Source organism: Odocoileus virginianus, chromosome 15 (assembly GCF_023699985.2).
Source record: "Odocoileus virginianus isolate 20LAN1187 ecotype Illinois chromosome 15, Ovbor_1.2, whole genome shotgun sequence".
NCBI classification, from domain to species: domain Eukaryota; kingdom Metazoa; phylum Chordata; class Mammalia; order Artiodactyla; family Cervidae; genus Odocoileus; species Odocoileus virginianus.
The window spans coordinates 34,018,905-34,037,410 of record NC_069688.1 but is presented as its reverse complement, the minus strand read 5'-3'; the positions used below and the strand labels follow the sequence as shown (position 1 = coordinate 34,037,410).

At 42.3% G+C, this 18,506-nt stretch overlaps 1 protein-coding gene and 1 long non-coding RNA gene across 2 annotated transcripts in view; one reads left to right on the top strand and one right to left on the bottom strand.

The window, feature by feature from the left end:
• LOC110131054 (uncharacterized) overlaps nucleotides 1-11,277 on the bottom strand; it is a 35,788-nt gene extending 24,511 nt beyond the window's left edge. The window contains exons 1-2 of the long non-coding RNA XR_011491479.1: nucleotides 10,761-11,277; nucleotides 524-788 (exon numbers count right to left, since the gene is read on the bottom strand). This is a non-coding gene — a long non-coding RNA (uncharacterized lncRNA). The remainder of the gene's footprint in view (nucleotides 1-523; nucleotides 789-10,760) is intronic.
• On the top strand, nucleotides 11,003-16,764 carry AARD (alanine and arginine rich domain containing protein). The gene is made up of 2 exons (XM_020883399.2): nucleotides 11,003-11,380; nucleotides 15,242-16,764. Exons 1-2 carry the CDS (start codon nucleotides 11,063-11,065, stop codon nucleotides 15,383-15,385), a joined length of 462 nt encoding a protein of 153 aa, XP_020739058.1. The 5' UTR covers nucleotides 11,003-11,062; the 3' UTR covers nucleotides 15,386-16,764.
• The last annotated feature ends 1,742 nt before the right edge of the window (nucleotides 16,765-18,506 follow it).

The following is an 18,506-nucleotide window of genomic DNA, read 5'->3' as shown; positions in this document are numbered from 1 at the left end:
ATTAGATGGTTAGATATCATCACAGACTCAGGGGGACATGAATTTAAGCCAACTCTGGGAGATGGGAGAGGACAGAGGAGCCTGGCCTGCTACAGGAGTTCGGCACAACTTAGCGACTGAACAACAACAAAAAACCTCAAGCTATATACAGCTTTCTGTATGTGAATCATACCTCAATAAAATGCTATTTGTTTGTTTTAGATAAAAGAAAACAGTTTAAAATCAGTGCAAGCTTATGCCATATAGCACAGGGAACTCACCTCGGTGCTCAGTAACAACCTAGAGGGGTGGGATGGGGTGGGATGGGAAGGAGGTCTCAGAGAGAGGGGATATATGTACACCTAGAGCTGATTCATGCTGTAATACAGCAGAGACTAACACAACATGGTAAAGCACTTATACTGCAATTAAAAATAAATAAAGACAAATCATGCAATAGAAAAAGAGACATTTCAAAGATAAGAGACAATTCACAGAAAAATCAACATAAAGAAAGGACAAGTTTAAAATAACAAACACTTACTATCTCAAGATTTCTGTGTTCAGGAATCTGGTGTAACTCAGCTGGGTTTTCTGCCTCAAGGTATCAATTGAGGATGCAGTCAGGTGCTGGATGGGGCTGCAGTCATCTGAAGGCTTGGCTCAGGGAGGATTTTCATTCAGGCTCACTCACGTGGTTATGTCAGTATCAGTGTCTCATGGACTGCTGGACAGAGGGCTCATTGCTGTCCTCCAGCCCTTGCTTCGTGGCTTCTCAGAGGTCAGCTCCTGGCATAGCAACCCGAGTCCTTCAGAAGAGGCAAGCAAGGAAGTACAAAAGACTCAGCAAGGTCAAACTCAGTCTTTCTATAACCTCATCTAAGAAGTGACATGCCATTTCAAGAGGCCAGTCAGTGGCAAAGAATCCTCCTGCGATGCAGGAGATGCAGGAGGCATACGTTTGATCCCTGGGTCAGGAAGACCCCCAGAGGAGGGCATGACAACCCACTCCAGTATTCCTGCCAGGAGAATCCCATGGACAGAGGAACCTGGTGGGCTATGGTCCATAGGGTGGCGAAAAGTCGGACATGACTGAAGCAACTGACCATGAACACAATCTAAGAAGTGACATCCCATTTCCAGGCGCCAGTGTGGCACTAGTGGTAAAGAACCTGCCTACCAATGCAGGAGACATAAGACACTTGGGTTCAATCCCTGGGTCAGGAAGATCCCCTGGAGGACGGCAGGGCAACCCACTCCAGTATTCTTGCCTGGAAAATCCCATGGACAGAGGAGCCTGGTAGGCTGTAGTCCAGTGGGTCGCAAAGAGTCGAACACGGCTGAAGTGACAGCACCAGGCATGCACACCCCCAAATACTAAAAATGTTTCTGACAATTACCAGCGCTTCAATTTAAATCTGTGTCATCAGTCACAAAAAGAAGGCATTTGCTAGCATATTTCTTCTGCTCGGGCATTCTTTGAACAGGGTTTTCTGCGTGTGCTCAGTTGCTCAATCGTGTCTGACTCTTGGTGACCCCATGGACTGTAGCCCATCAAGTTCCTTCCTGTCTATGGGATTCTCCAAGCAAGAATACTGGAGTGGGTTGCCATTTGCTCCTCCAGGGGATCTTCCCGGCCCCGGAACTGAACTGGTATCTCCTGTGTCTTCTGCATTGGCAGGCGGACTCTTTTACCCCTCAGCCATCTGGGAAGCACACTGCACTAAATACGGTCCAACGAACATGTGGGTTGATTGAGTAACATTTAACTTTCACTGCAAAGTTCAATCTTAAAAGAAGGTAATAATATTCTCCAGCAGATTTTGCTTCTTGAGTACTTCCTGGGTATTTATAACTTATTCTGAGAACTGAAATTACCAAAGAAAATAGTTAAGTCATGTGTCTTATGTAAAAATATATCTATTGGAATGGGTATCAAAGTTGCTGTTGGACAAATATGACATTTATTCTATTTCTCAAAACTTTTGAATATCATAATACATAAAAGGCAGAAAAATGTCCAGGTTTTCAAGTTTCTGTACTTTTCTGGTGTCATGTTTAGTTGAATCTTCAAAGAAGGCTGTAATTGAAATGTCTTCAAGAAACACAGCCTGAAGACAAGATAAATAGGCAAAACTGTATTAAAATAACATACCCCTTTTATATGTGGTGTGGAAATGAAGCTGTGATGCTCTACTCAGACTATAAAGTGACAGTCTAAAATTACAGTGTCTTGTATATCTGCTTCTATATACTCTCTGTCAATAAAAAAGTTACTGTTATCTATATTTCACACATAACCCATAACTCATTTAACCTAATAAAACAGGAAGTGTTTTTGAACAGTTACTAGAAATTTTTTGTACCTCCCAACAACTAGCTTTTTCCTGTTTGAGGCAAGTATGCTTCTGCACATCTCTGCTCAGAAATGATTCAGTCAAATTTCAATTTACCAAAACTCCCAGTCCTCTGGATGCTTACATCTGCACTCTACTTTTAGAAAAAGGAAATAAAACAAAAGGATAATCAGATATCAAGGCTTTCAAAACAGAAAATACACTCATCTTCTTGGATTTCTACATTTGTTTAGTTCTCACTCAAACTGTATAGCCACAATAGGCCAGCTTCCCCTCTAGTTCATGATTATCTTTTTTCTGCGACTCAGGGTGAGGAGTTGCCTGCCCAGGGACAGTGCTGGAAAACAGAAGAGGGTTGATTGTGTGACACCATCTACAGATTTCGCTGGCACATCACAAGTGCCCCATCTGTTCACAGTTCATTGGCTGAAGCTAGTCCTATGGCCAAGCCTGAAGTCACTGTAGTGTAGAAATACAATCTTTCCATTGCAAGAAGCAGAGAATACTGTGAGCAATAAAACAACTCACCAAACACACTTAGAAGATGTGAATCAGATGATTCTACTGATGCCATGTGATCACTGACAAATTAAAATGGTCATCCAACCCATTAGAATGGTCTGTGTCCAAGCTGAAATCACTTTTGTAGTTCAGACTCGACAGCTTCCCTTGCAATCCTAATACCAATTCTCTTGTATCTTTTAGATTCATGGCACTGATTTTCGCTGATGTAATGTTCAGAAACATGTCTCTACATCAAGAACCCCATCACATCCCTCATGTGAGAAGTATGGATAACATATACGAAGGGCCATAGGGCATAAATGGTTCAGTGCGCTCCTGTGTGCTTTAGTTAATCTACTTAGTAACTGAGTGAAGAGGAAAAGATTATTTTCTTTTTACTTGTGAACAAATTGACCCAGAGAGCTTACACAAAGTCAAATGGCCAGCAAGGGGTGAAGCTGGGATCTGAAGCCAACATTTTGACCCCAGGGTTCTGGCAAATTAAGCAAGAAAGACAGTGACTACATTCCAGACATTCCACAACCAAAAAGAAATTTTTGCCAACCATTAGTTAGCCAGGAAACAGAATGATCACGTTCCCCACAGGCTCTCAAGTGATTCAAATCACTAATCTGTTCACTGAAATAAATTACAAAATATTTAAGGCTTACAAGGAAAATCTTTCTCTGAAGCCTAGAAAATGTTTCTTTTTTGCACAGAACACTTGATAGAAAAATATTTGAGAACACTTGATAGAGAAATATTTGTTCCTTTTCTGCACAGAACACTTGAGGACATTCTGTTTGCAGTGGGAACACAGAGAACCCGCTGCTTAAAAGAATAATTGTTAAAAAAAAAAAAGAATAATTGTTTAGAGGGGATGGTTGAAGATGAAGTGAAGAAGTGAAATTAGAGCTAAAGGTTTTCAAGGTACAGATAAAGAACACATAAAAGAACTGGGATCCAGGTTTCCCAGGGAACAGCAAATAGGCAGGGGAAAAAAGTAGAAATGAGCTGCAACAAAGGTGGATATTAACTGGTGAATTTACGTAAAAGGATTTAGAAAGGAGACTAGAATTTGCATAAGGAATTTCTGACTTTTATTTTGTTGCTGTTCATACATAGGAGGATGACATATGCATTCAGGGTTTCCCAGGTGGCATTAGTGGTAAAGAATCTGCCTGCCAATGCAGGGGGACCTAACAGATACAGGTTCGATCCCTGGGTTGGGATGATCCCCTGGAGAAGGAAATGGCAACCCACTCCAGAATTGTCACCTGGAGAATCCTATGGACAGAGAAGCCTGGCGGGCTACAGTCCACGGGGTCATGAAGAGTCGGACATGACTGAGCGCACGCGCGCGCACACACACACACATGTGCATTCAACCTCCTTCCGCTGTTCAAAAGGGCTGAGAGAAGGTGGCCTTACTAAACACAAGGGAGGAAGCAGGGTGGCACTTAGGCTAGGGAAGAATTGGTTTAGGTAATTGGAATAAAAGAAATTCAAAGTTCTAACCTTCTTTAGCAGATTTTAAATGATTCTATAACTGTATATTGCCTGATATGGAATAAAGAAAAGAGCAAAACCCTTGGAGACACATAGATCTGGTATCAAATCTTACCTCAGCCATTTCTTTGTCTACTATATGACCTTAAGCAGTCTCTTACTTTCTTTGAACTCCAGGTTCCCATACAAAAAATAGAACAAAACAAACCTAACATGGGATTTTTGTGAAGATTAAGTAAACTGTCTACTATTTATATCTGTGTCTATGTGTGTATATCTAAAACTATATTTGCATCTGTACCTGTGTCCATATCTATATACTACTTAAGAGGTGCTCTATGGATGTTAATTGCTTTCTGCCTTGCGGTATTAATCAATTTACTAACTCATTTAACCAGTATTTAAGTGTTTGTTTCATGCTAGCATTGTGCTTGTTTCTGAAGATGATGAAAAGGTGATGAAGACAGAGATACAGTCCTTAAGAAACTAAAGGAGAAACAGACATACAGACAACATGATTCCAGACATCACATGGTTTCAGAAAGTTCGCTGAGACTTCTAGGTTCAGGCACTGTCAGCTGGATAGACTTGGGATTGCTGTCATGACCTGTCACTGCATCATGCAATCCATATTGCACAAATGCACTGAAGAAATATACACTACAAGGACAGGAGTTATTTTTCTTTTCATTAGAGGATGCTGTGCTAGTTTTAAGCAGGCCCGATTTATCAATTTGGAGTCACTCTGGAGAATCTCATAAACTGACATGATTACTTCACATTTGTCTTGGCTCTCTGCTTGGTCTACTCAACTTCTTCTGCCTTATTTCTCTCCCCTTCATCCTTCTCTTTGTTCTGATGCCCTCTGTTTCTCTCTCTCCCTTCTTTTCATTCATCTAACAAAATTTCACACAGTGCCTACATTTCTCATGCTAGTAAAGTTATGCTCAAAATCCTTCAAGCTAGGTTTCAGCAGTACATGAACCGAGAACTTACAGTTGTACAAGCTGGGTTTAGAAAAGGCAGAAGAACCAGAGACCAAATTGCCAACATTCATTGGATCACAGAGAAAGTAAGGGAATTCCAGAAAAAACATCTACTTCTGCTTCACTGACTACATGAAAGCCTTTGATCATGTGGATCACAACAAATTGTGGAAAATTCTTAAAGAGATGGGAATACCAGACCAGCTTGCTTGTCTCCTAAGAAACTTGTGCACGGGTCAAGAAGTAACAGTTAGAACCTTACATGGAATATCGGACTGGTTCCAAATTGGGAAAGGAGTATGACAAGGCTGTATACTGTCATCCTGTTTATTTAACTTACATGCAGAGTCCATCAAGCAAAATGCCAGGCTGGATGAATCTCAAACTGGAATCAAAATTACCAGAAGAAATATTAACAACCTCAGATATGCAGATGATACCACTCTAATGGCAGAAATCAAAGAGGAACTAATAGCCTCTTGATGAGGGTCAAAGAAGAGAGCAAAAAACCTGGCTTAATATTCAATATTCAAAAAACTAACATCGTGGTATCTGGTCCCATCATATCATGGCAAACAGATGGGGAAAAGTGGAAGCAGTGACAGATTTTATTTCCTTGGGCTCCACAATCACTATGGATGGTGACTGGAGCCATGAAATTAAAGACACTTGCTCCTTAGAAGGAAAACTATGACAATCCTAGACAGTGTATTAAAAAGCAGAGGCATCCCTTTGCTGACAAAGATCGTAATCAAAGTTATGGTTTTTCCAGTAGTCACATACAGATTTGACAGCTGGACCATAAAGAAGGCTGAGCATGGAAGAATGGATGCTTTCAAACTGTGGCACTGGAGAAGACTCCTGAGAGTCCCTTGGACTACAAGATCAAACCAGTCAATCCTAAAGGAAATCATCCCTGAATATTCACTGGAAGGACTGATGCTGAAGCTGAAGCACCAATACTTTGACCATCTGATGCAAAGAGCAGACTCACTGGAAAAGATCCTGATGCTGGAAAAGATGGAAGGCAGGAGGAAAAGGGGGCGACAGAGGATGAGATGGCTGGATGGCATCACCGACTCAATGGACATGAGTTTGAGCAAACTGGGAGATAGTGAAGGACAGAGAAGCCTGGTGTGCTGCAGTCCACGGGACTGCAAAGAATCGGACATGACTTAGCAACTGAACAACAACTAAATGCCAGATGCCATTTTAGGTACTGAGGTTATAGCAGTTAACAAAAGAAAGTACCTATTCTCATGCAGATTATATTAGCAGACAGTAGAAGATACATGAGATAACAATAAATATATGACAGTTGGTATAGGTATTAAGGAACACAAAGCAGGGCAAAGACACAGAGAATGACAGAACCGAGGGGTGTACGTCTGCTAATTTAGATCAAGGAAGGTTTCTCTGATGAAGTGGCATTTGGGCAGAAACCCAAACCCAGTAAGGGAACTAGCCATTCATGTATATGGAAGAAGAGACTCCTAGGAAGAAACAATAACAAAGCAAAGGCCCTGAAATCAGAACAGTAAAGAGAACAGGGTGGCAGGATGGCATAAGCAAAGGAGAGGGAGCATCTGAGATGAACTGAAAGAGTTTTGTTGCGACTCTGGATATATTGCAAGGTAGGGCCTACACCATATGCTGATGAATTTTAGGCAGGAAGAAAGAGGGAGAAAAAAAAAAGTGCGGGTGCTTCCCAGGTTTATGGTGTGGGTAACTGACAGAACAGAATTTTCATTTACTGAGTTGGGGGTGGGGGTACTTCAGACTGAGCTGTTTCCTTCAGTATTTCTAATAGCCAAAGGCTCCTCTGATAGCTCAGCAGGTAAAGAATCTGCCTGCAATGCAGGAGACCCGGGTTCAATGCCTGGGTTGGGAAGATCCCCTGGAGAAGGGAAAGGCTACCCACTCTGGTGTTCTGGTCTGGAGAATTCCATGGACTGTATAGTCCATGGGGTCTCAAAAGAGTTTGACACGACTGAGCGACTTTCACTTCAGTTCAGGTTGGCTACTAACAGATTCTCCTAATTTTCTCTGTATCAACACATTTATTTTGCCTTTGAAGGCTATTTTTGCTGGGTACAGAAATCTATGTTAATTTTTTTCTTCTGAATCTAAAATAAACATTGTTCTAATATCTTCTGGCCTTCATTTTCTTTTCTGACAGGAAGTCAGCAGTCACTTGATCATTGTTTACATATGTGGATATTTTTCCTGTGGCAGAGTAAAAGCATGTCTGCAAATTTTTTGATACTCCTTACTTCAAAACATGGAGCCTAATCCCCCACCACTTAAATGGGGTCCAGATTTAGATACCTGGTTCTAGTAAACAGAATGTGGTAATGCTGTGTGATTTCCAAGATTAGATCATAAAACAGAACACACATACAGAGCTTCCATCTGACTGTCTCTTTCTCTGTCTTGTTCTGAGGTAGGCTGGCCACTATATCATAAGGACACTCAAGCAGTCCTGGTGAAGGATGCACAGAGAGAGAAACCGAGAGGCTTCCCTGGGGGCCTGGCAGGTAAAATCCACCTGCCAAAGCAGAAGACACAGTTTCAATCCCTGGCCCAGGAAGATCCCAGGTAACTCGGAACAACTAAGCCTGGGAACCAGCACTGCAGGATCCATACGCCATAACACCTGAAGCCTGCACACTCTAGAGTCCATGCTCCACAAGAGAGGTCACCACTATGAGAGGCCAGTGCACCGCAACTAGAGAGCAGCCTCCACTCTCCACAACTACAGAAAAAACCCACTCAGCAACAAACACCTAGCACAGCCAAAAATAAATAATTTTTTTTTTTTAAAAGAGAGTAACTGAGGCTTTCCACCAAACACCAGCACCAACTGCCAGCTATGTGAATGATCCACCTTGCATGCGGTCCCTATAGCTCCAATCACACCCAACTTTAGATGACTATAGTTTGGGCTGGCATTTGACTGCAATGTCATGAAAGTCCCAGATCATTATCTAAGCTGTTCCCAAATTCTTGCCCATGGAAACCATGAGACATGATGTTTATTGTTGTCGTTAGCCACTATATTTTAGGATAATTTGTTATGCAGCAATGAATAACTAATCCATCTCCTAACTCAAATGTCTCTGCATGCTATATTCACTCTGATTTATCAATGCTTTAATTCACCTTATTTATATAAAAAAATACTGTAAAATTCAACATTAAAATGCACCAAAATGCACAACTGAAAAATTTCTATCTATGGAGAAAATTATTAATTTGTGGTAAAACTATCCTTCTAAAACACAACTTTGTCTTAGTGGTTTACTTTCACAGCTTGAACACTCTAATACTTGGTATATAATCAGATATTAAATAAATATTGCTGATGAATAAATGAATGAGTTTGTTCCTTCAGGTTTTAAGCTTCTAGAGGACAAAAACTGTGCATTATTCCCTTTTTTATCCCATGTGAAACAATGCTTAACTGAACATGCTCCATTCACTGTTTGTTGAATTAAATCAAACTTGGCTAAAATCCTTGTTGAAGAAAATGATCTAGAAGCAGAAGTGGAAAATCATGGCAGAAAACTAATTTTAAACATTTATACTGCACATTGACGGGTGCTGGTTTTTAAGCCTCAACACATATCACATATATGCAATAAAAGCCACACAAAAATAAAGAAACCCCTAAATCTCTAAATTTATATTCAGTTGGTTCATAGTAGACCATATGAATGTTCATAATTTCCACCAAGAGAACACATCTTCAAACATTTCTAGAGAATCTTGATAGAACAATATACAATGATAGATGTATGGCTGTTCAGGTTGTAAACTACTGAAACATGTTGAAATTGGCAGATTATCTGCAGAAGCAGTAACCTGCATTCCACTTTATTCAATTATAGCCTTAATCCATTTCTGTAGAGTTGAATTTTATGAGCAGAGGGAATCTGCACATTCAGTCATGCAACATGTAAACTGAGCAATGTCTTTCCTCTTTCGGAAGCAGTGTGTATCCAAGGTGTGTCTCAGTGGCTTAGAATACAAGCTAGACTTTTCCAGGTCAATTCCCAGCCCTACCACTTAGCAGTTTGGCGATCTTTGCCTTACTAAGTCAATTCAGTCGTGTCTGACTCTTTGCAACCCTACGGACCACAGCCCAGGCTCCTCTGTCCATGGGATTCTCCAGGCAAGAATACTGGAGTGGTTTTCAGGGCCCTCCTCCAGGGAATCTTCCCGACTCAGGGATCGAAAACGTGTCTCTTATATCTGCATTGGCAGGCAGGTTCTTTACCACTAGGTTCTTTACCACTAGTACCACCTGGGAAGACTTACAGCTTAACAAGTGCCTTAGTTTTCTCACCTGTGAAACAGAAACTAACAGCACCTTTCTCACTGGGTTACTGTGAAGATAAAATGGGTTGATCTATGAAAAGGGCCTGACACACAGTAAATACTAATAGCAATTAGCTCTTACTGCCCTCCAATGCCAATCACGAACTTGGAACAGTTTGTGGGAATTGTGGGTAACCTGTAAATCTTAATTAAACAAATGATTAATTCTGAGAGTGCTACACAGATATTTCTGCCCTTTGTGTGTGTGTGGGGTGGGGGGAGGTATTTGCATTCTATGATCACATAAAACTTTTAACTGTTTATTCCTTTTTAGAAATTCATTAGACCCCAAAGAGGCAGCTGATTATGTTCACTGATAAAGGATATACAAGTAATATTGGCACATGATTACACTGAATTGGGATTTAGAAAATAACACTTTGGAGTAAAGGACTTTGCCATTGTTCAGTCGCTCAGTTGGGGTATCCAATTCTTTCCGACCCCATGGACGGCATCACTCCAGGCTTACTTTTCATTTTAACCCCTTCATAATGTGAAAGTGGCAGAATGGTCTTAAGTACAGAAGAGAACATGGAGTTTCAGAAACTAAGTGTCTCCTACATTGTTGGGCTTGTGGAAACAAGTGTGTGTGTACTCAGTTGTGTCCGACTCTTTGTGACCCCATGGCCTGCAGCCTGCGAGGGTCATCTGTCCCTGAAATTTTCCAGGCAAGAATACTGGAATGGGTTGCCATTTCCTACTCCAGGGGATCTTCCTGACCCAGGGACCAAACCTGCCTCTCCTGCACTGGCAGGGGTTCTTTACCAGCTTAGTCACCAGGGAAGCCGTGTGGGTTCCCACAAGCTTAGAATTGTGGAAAGATTATTCTAATTTGCAAATAGGGCGAAGCTTCTCCCACTAGACTGTCTTAGCAATGTGTGGGATGGCTAAGGGGTCTAATTAAACTTTATATCCTCAACACCTGTCACAATGCCTAGCCGTCAGTAGAAAGCCAGAGAAAAATATTTTAAAGGGCTTCTGAAATAGTAAACAATCAAGGCAATCCGGGTCTCAAATGTTGCATCCGGACCTCACTTCCACCTACCTGGATGGACTCAGTCTCTCCTTGGAATGACACTCAAGGAGCGAGAAAAAGGGATCCAGTTGAAAACTCTTCCCGGAGTCATGGGAATTACTTCGTTTGTTGCTAAGGGGGAAAGAAGACAGGCGTGAGGCTGTAGGAGTGGAGCGCCTCCGAGTAGCAAGCGATAGCCCCGTCCCACTTGGCAGGGGTCCCGCGGGTTCCACGAGTTTCCCCGCCCCCGCCTTCACCCGCCTTAATTCTCACACTTGGAAAGAAACCCTTAGCCATACAAGCTCTGGAGCCTGGGAGCCGGCACCTCCGAGATGGGCATAGAGGACTCCGGCCGCCGCAGAGAAGGGCCCTCCCGGGGGCCCCACAGCATCCTCCACGCGGCCGGGCTCCGGTCCTCCGCCCTGCGTCCCTCACGAGGCTTCCTCGAAGGCGGCAGGGGCGTGGACGGCCCGGAGGAGGCCCAGGCCGCCGGTCCGCGGCTGGAAGAGCTCAAGCGGCGGCTGGTGCGCGCCTTCCAGCGGGCGGTGCTGCGCGGCAGCTCCAGGCTTTTGCGGGAAGAGGCGGCGGCGCGGGAGGCGCAGAGCCGGGCGCGCGTGGAGAGCGCCCTGGCCGGGCTGCGCGCCGAGCTGGTGAGCGTGCCCGCGGCGGGCTCTCGGGGCCACCTCGCCTTGGTCCTCGCCCGGGGCCCTCGGCTGTAGGCCGCGCACGTGCCCCACCGAGGACTGGGGAAACCGAGGGCAGCTTTTTCCGGCGAGACGGTGAGGCCGTGCAGCGCGGGCCAACTGGGTCCCCGACGGCGCTGATGCTACTGCCTCCTAGGCAGCATTGGGAGGGAGCCGGCCCTGCAGAGCCGAGGTGCTGGCTGGCTGTCTCCGGCGAGGGCTGAGTCTACTGGTGACACACCTAAGTCCCCCGTAACCACTCCTCCTCAGCTTGCTCTCTATTTTTTTCCCACCAAATAGAAAGTTCCCTCTAGGGCGCTTGCAGTATACGCGCTTGAATGGGGCTGGGGCGGAAGTTTCAATGAAATAAACTCAGGGGATGGGTGGAGCGATTCCATTAGTAAATGTTTCTTTTATTCTGCAAGTTTTACTATTACCTTTCTCCTTGGTAAGAATTCAGAAAACAGGAAATGGCAATAAGGAATTTTGTAAAATTGTAGCTCTTTAACATTAGGCAGGAGAACTGTAGGTAAATAGGTTAGTTACTGTTTTGTAATTTAAACCATTTTCGAGTTAGGCAAAATTTGAAATAAGAGCAATTTAAGCTTTAAAATGGTGCTACCTATGATTATGCGTGGGAATTCCTGGTGGTTCAGCGGTAAAGAATACAGCTGCAATGCAAGAGACCCGGCTCAATCCCTGGGTTGGGAAAATCCCCTAGAGATGGGAATGGCAACCCACTCCAGTATTCTTACCTGAGAAATCCCATAGACAGAGGAGCCTGGTAGGCTGCACAGTCCATGGGGGTCCCAAGAGTTGGGCACGACTTACCGACTAAACCACCATCACCATGAATATGCATAGTGGAGATTTGGAAAGTTATACTCTCTTGCACTGCATACTAATAAAATAGTAAGTACTACCTACTTTAGAACGGATTCAACCATCAGTTAATTGTCTGAACCTTAAAAGTTTACCTTGTTTCTGTCTTTAAGAAGGGCAAGAAAGTAGTACATTTAGTTTTCATTTAATTGTACCTGTGTTAACAATTTGAATTTGACAAAGAATGTATTAATTTTGACCCAGCCATATCAAAGAAACATACGATTTTCTTCTGACAGCTGAGCAGTGGGTGGGTGAGACCCCTTATTAGAAGAGATGGCCTGGAGGGGTGTGCTGTGGGTCAGGATGCCACCGGGATGGCTGAGCCACCCCTCTGCTGCTGACCTGGGGTGTCACCCCCTCACACCTCAGTTGACTGATATTTAAATCAGGTGAAGAAAGTATATTCAAGAAGCTCCAAGACACTTGAACTTTAGCATTCTAACTAGTCACTCCACCAGAAGGAGTTTTAAGCAAGTAATGTACCAGGGTGGGGAGAAAGTAGAGAATAAAATTTCAAACAGGTGAGGGTTCACAGCCCAGCATTAATATTTACAGTCTCTGCTGTTATTGTTCCTGTTACCTTAGGAATGCTAATTAGCAAGTTTAGGTTTCATCTGTAAAATGGAGATAATAAACCCATAGGATGGCCATAAGTATTATGTGAGATAATGTTACATGAAGTGCCTAGAATATAGACACTATTCAGTGACTTTTATTGTTTTTTGGTTGTGCCCCCGAAGTGGCAGATACATAGGCATGAAAGATCAAGGGTTTTGCTGGAAAGAGGCAGAGATTGTCACACAGATGCTGCGTTCCCAAGACACAGACCATAGTCATTGTCTTGGCCAGCCATCTCACCATTGTATGTGACCAGTCATGAAGAAGCAAAAGAGTGTGGATCCTTAACACTATCACCACTAGAACAAGTCATTTCTGATCATGGTCTCTTAGCCAGATTTCTATAGGAATTGACACCCATCCATACGTGTATATCCACATCTCATTTGTTAAGGTGGTATTTGTGTAAGCAACAATGATGAACAGGTTCAGTTAATTTACAGACATGTTGCTATTTTTGTTTTCATTTATTTTCATGTTGCTATTTTTGAGATGTCATTTATGCTATTACTTGTTGTTTGAATTGGTCTTCTTAATGGGATGCGTTGAGTTCTGGGAGTCTGTGAGTGAATTTCAGGGGTTCTATATATTTCACATTGTATGCCAAGCTTTGTGTACACATAAAATGCACATCTTTCCCCAGAGTGAATTAATAGCTTTCATTAGATCCTCAATAGGATCCATGAGGAGAGAAAATTAAGAAACTATTGGTGTTCAGACTTCCTAAAGAATTATGAGTTACATGTACTATTAAAAAAAAAAAAACAACTTAGATGGTAAGCCATTATCAATAATTTAACTGATTCTTGGCATGAAAGTACAGGATGGGTATTCATCAATTCATCCACTTATTCATTCCTTCACTCAGTTTTTTAACAAATACACAGAGAACCCAACATGTTGTGTGCGCAGGCAGTGTACCCGCAGTTAAGGATACCATTAAGGATAGGAACAGACTTTGTGCTCAAAATCACCAGTTTAGTGTAGGCTGTGTGCTAGGAGAGGGACTTTACGGAATGCTGTGGAGGCCCAGATAAGGTGAGACAGAGAGGGCTTCTAAGAAGAGCTGGCATTTGGCTGGGCTCACCAGCAAGTGGGTGGCAGGGGGCAGAGAGGGCAGAAGACGTGGCTCAGTATGACGTGTTTATTCCAGGACAGGCAAGCTTTCTGACCAGCTGCCCTGGGGGTGGCTGTGTGTGTGAGTGGAGGGGGCCAGCAAATAAAGCTGGGAGAGCAGGGCAGGTTTATAGGGCCTCTGTGCCACTGGAGAACTGACGCTTCCTGTAGGCCAGGTGTAGGGGCTTCTTGTGCTGGCGGTTGGGTTGTTACTGTTTGTTTTCCTGGATGTTCATTTACTTCATTCTGCAAATTCTTGCTATTAGAGAAATGGTTCCAAGTGCTGAAGAATGAAAAATATGTCAGAGGAAAACGGAAAGAAATTATATCCAATGATTTTATTTTGCGAATTATGAGGGGACCACCCATGTTTTCTTTTTACCAATGGAATGTCCTGGGTCACCCTTGGGTGGTTTCTGATGGGGAGTTGATGCTGGGTTTTCAGCAGAGAGAACAAGGTTCTCCTGAACTGCATTAAACAAGACCCTAACTGAAGAAATATGCAGAGTTGGTTACTAGTTTTCAACTATAATGCAAAGATTATGCTGGACTGCCTCTTAGGTACACTGCCCGAAAGATCTATTTTTTCTTTTTAATACACAAGGACCTTCACAAACTCCCATTGGAGGGAGGTTATAAATCAACCTTGCTCTACAACAGATTTCACTCTAGAGTGAAAATTATTAGATTCTATAAGTACACATAACTGTACATGTGCCTCTAAGGGGTCATTAAATGTTTTGCTCAACAGGGAGACCGTTTAAAATCTTAAGAACTTGAAATGACAAGTAATCAAGTAAATGGGCCCAGGTCCTGAAAGCTCAGGTGGCCCTGGGCAGTTATCCTGGAGCTCAGAAAGCTCATAAAGATAAGTGATTTCCTCGCAGATCACATGCCATTGCTTGGAAACAGCCTTCCAAGGACAGGAATTTTTCAAATGGATAGCTCTGTGCATCAGCTGTTTTTGTTTTCATTGCAAGGCCATTTTGAAAACTATTTGTATATCTGGATTTTACCTTGTCGTATAGAAAGTCAGTTTTATAGTCAGGCCAAATAGTCAGAACTGGAGAATAAGATGAGAAATACATCTTTCTTGATGTCTTTTTTTCCTTTCCTACAAAATCCTGATATTTTTCCTGTGCAGAGAGCAGGTTCATTTGATCCATACCTCAGGCTAATAAAAACCCTTATTCTTTTTCTAACTTTCAGCTGGAAATGCGTTTCCAGAATCGTCAGCTGGCCAGAACTCTGCTGGATTTAAACATGAAAATGCAACAACTGAAAAAGGAGGATGAAATGGAAACTGCATCAGAATCGCAAAGCTACGAAGATAATGCTCAGAATCTGGAATGAGTACATGCACAGATGAAGATTTGAAACCTAAGAATAATGCAGACAATGCCAAAACGGTTCTAACAGTAACATGATGGATGCTTAGCATAAGATTTTAGGGGCAATTTTTAGACCAAAATCTTCTAGGCCATGGGGAAGTGCCAGTGCTATGAGAGGGGAGAGAGAAAATGGTGTGTTGACAAGTTTTAAAGTTATGTCTTGTTTTGTATGGGACATAGAGGTAAAAGAATGTACTGAGACTTACGTGTTGGTCCAGTGGTTAAGAATCTGCCTGCCAATGCTTGTTGATCCCTGGTCCTAGAAGATCCCACATGCTGTGGGGCAGCTAAGCCCCAAGCTGCAACTATTGAGCCACATACCGCAGCTACTGAAACCCGCACGCTCTGAGCCCCTGCTCTGCAATAAGACAAGCCACCGCAATAAGAGAAGCCGCTGCAATAAGAAGCCCGAGTGCCACAACTTGCTGTCTGACAGCCACTCGCCTCCAGTAGAGAAAGCCTGCATAATAATGAAGATCCAGCACAGCCAAAATAAACAAACTGTAAAAGAAGAATGTATGGAAGAATGTCTTAGTGCCAATTTCCAGCATTTTCTCTTGTGCTACCTTAATTTTCTGACCATACCCGAACTTTCAACAGAGTCTGTTAGTTTTTGTTCTACCTGATTATTCTTCATTTGTCTGCCCAGTCAGCTGTTCAGTAGTCTTCCCTCCGCACCCTACCCCACCCCCGTTTTTGGAAGAATTACTTCTGCCTAGATTCCAACCATACCCTTCAGGTAGAGTCTGCCATTAAGGGTAACTCACCACCTTGGATATAGTCATGCAAATTAAGGCAGTTTGGTCAGATTGTTCTTGGGAGCTTTTGGACTAGAGCTAAGGGAGCAGATGAGTCTTAGAAGGTGATGGTGGAAAAGCTGTGGGACAGAGGGACTTGGAAGCTGCTGGCGGCTACCAAGTGAGAAGTTGTGAGCTCTTTGCAGAAGATTGAAACAGCGCCCCTGAGAGAGAACTGCTTTTCCTTGGCTCTGGGGTCCAGCTGTTTAAATCCCCAGTCCTGGCTGTCATTAAGATACATGAAAATTCTCTAGTAGCTTCCTATTACAATGTCCTTTTACCAAATCAACTGAGTTGGAGTTTTATGATTGTATTCCAAAGATTCCTAACTAACACAATTATTTCATTGTTAAGTTTTCAGGAGTTAAAGGGCTCCTGTTGAATTAGAATAGCTACCTTTACCTTAAAAGTGCTGCCTTCTGGATGCAAAAAATAAAGTTAATTTAAAAAATAGTTGCCATATTCATAATAATCATCTGTAAAAATGAATTTATAAAACAGGTTATTTGCACATTAACAATAAAAATTAGTTCTGGAAGAAAAAGCAGAACAGAATGGATGTGGTCTTTCTCTTAAATACAAGTTTTATGTGTGTGAGGATTTGAGGATTTTCTGAACAAATTTTAGTTTGTCCTTAACTTTTTTGGGTTACTATTAATGAAACTCCAATACTTTGGCCACTAGATGCGAAGAGCTGACTCATTTGAAAAGACCCTGATGCTGGGAAAGATGGAGAGCAGGAAGAGAAGGGGATGACAGAGGATGAGATAGCTGGATGGCATCACTGATTCAATGGACCTGGGTTTGGGTCAACTCTGGTAGTTGGTGATGGACAGGGAGGCCTGGTGTGCTGTGGTTCATGGGGTTGCAAAGAGTCAGACACGACTGAGCGACTGAACTGAACTGAATGAATTCTTTAAATTCTTTGATACTTAATTTCTTCTGTCTGTGAAACTGAGGTACCACTAGGGTTCAACTTCCAGGACATTGTCAATGAGCTGTCAGCAATATCCTGAGACCTAGTCCCTGGATTTCTTGTGATATTCTGCATATGTGCTCCTGCCTTCCAAATATACAGGCTGATTTCTTAAATTGTATTTGTAAAACAGATTTCTTATATGTTTCTTCATCAAAGTTATAGACATTCTGAAGAAAGAGGCAGTGGAATTCCTCATGATCTATTCTTCAAAAGAGACTAACCAGATATTGGAGCAGTCATTCTAAAGTACATTTTACAGTTTAACATTTATAAATTCTTGAGATTTTGTGTTTAGCAGATACTCAAGATGCTTTACTTTATAAGTGCAATTCCTTACAGAATGCAGAGAAACTGACATTAGTTAGAATTCATGTGAATGATTTGGTTCCACTAAATGTGCTCTGTTGGGAATCAAAAGAAACTTAAAAAGAGAACTTCTGAAAATGGATGCATTGTTTTTCACATTGTCAGATAAAAAGTCCACAATTTATTGTAAAGTTCTTGGTCACCAGTTTTTTGTCCTATCTTTCAGTGATAAACTTTGGATCACCATATCTTTTAGGAATGACAGATGGAGAAACAGAAAAAGAAACTCTTTGTTTCAAAAGTCTCTTATTTTTTGAAGCCCTCATTAGAGGAGGTGGCTTATGATATTAGCTGACACAGAGAGATACAGTGAGAACTTGATACTTGGGACAACTATTGCTATTAAATGTTTTTCCTTTGTTTCCCCTCATGAAGTGAATTCTGCTCTCATACCATATCCCTCCTCTTTTTTTTTTTTTTAAGTAGCAGAAGCCAGATTGTGTTCATATATAGATATATTTTTGCCATTGCACTCAGCTGTTTATTGTTTGCTGAATTCTGGTTCTGTTCGCTGCACACAGACAACAGGGACTGTTTTCTGTAGGACTTGGGAATGCACTTCCGTGGCTATACTTCCCCACTTTTCAGAGTGTTTAAATAAGTGAGAGCGACTGTGTGACATTTTAAAGAAATACGAGGTGGAAGGGACCAAACTACTGCCAGCTGGAGGGGAAAATTAGAAAATAATTATACCTAAAAGATGATCAGGGAAGCAGTAACTGGGTAAGTCAAAGTACGTAAGATGTTCATCCCAGTAGTGGATAGAGAATGCCAAAGACGGGAACTGAAAAAAGAGTTTAGTGAGGAAAATAGGGTGTTAAGGTTTTCCAAAATGCTGATTTCTCACAGCTTTAATTACAGGGGGAACCATGTTAGTTGGGAACAGGCTTTCACTCTGTGGTACCTGGTCAGGACCTACCAGTGAAGAGGTGCCAAATTAA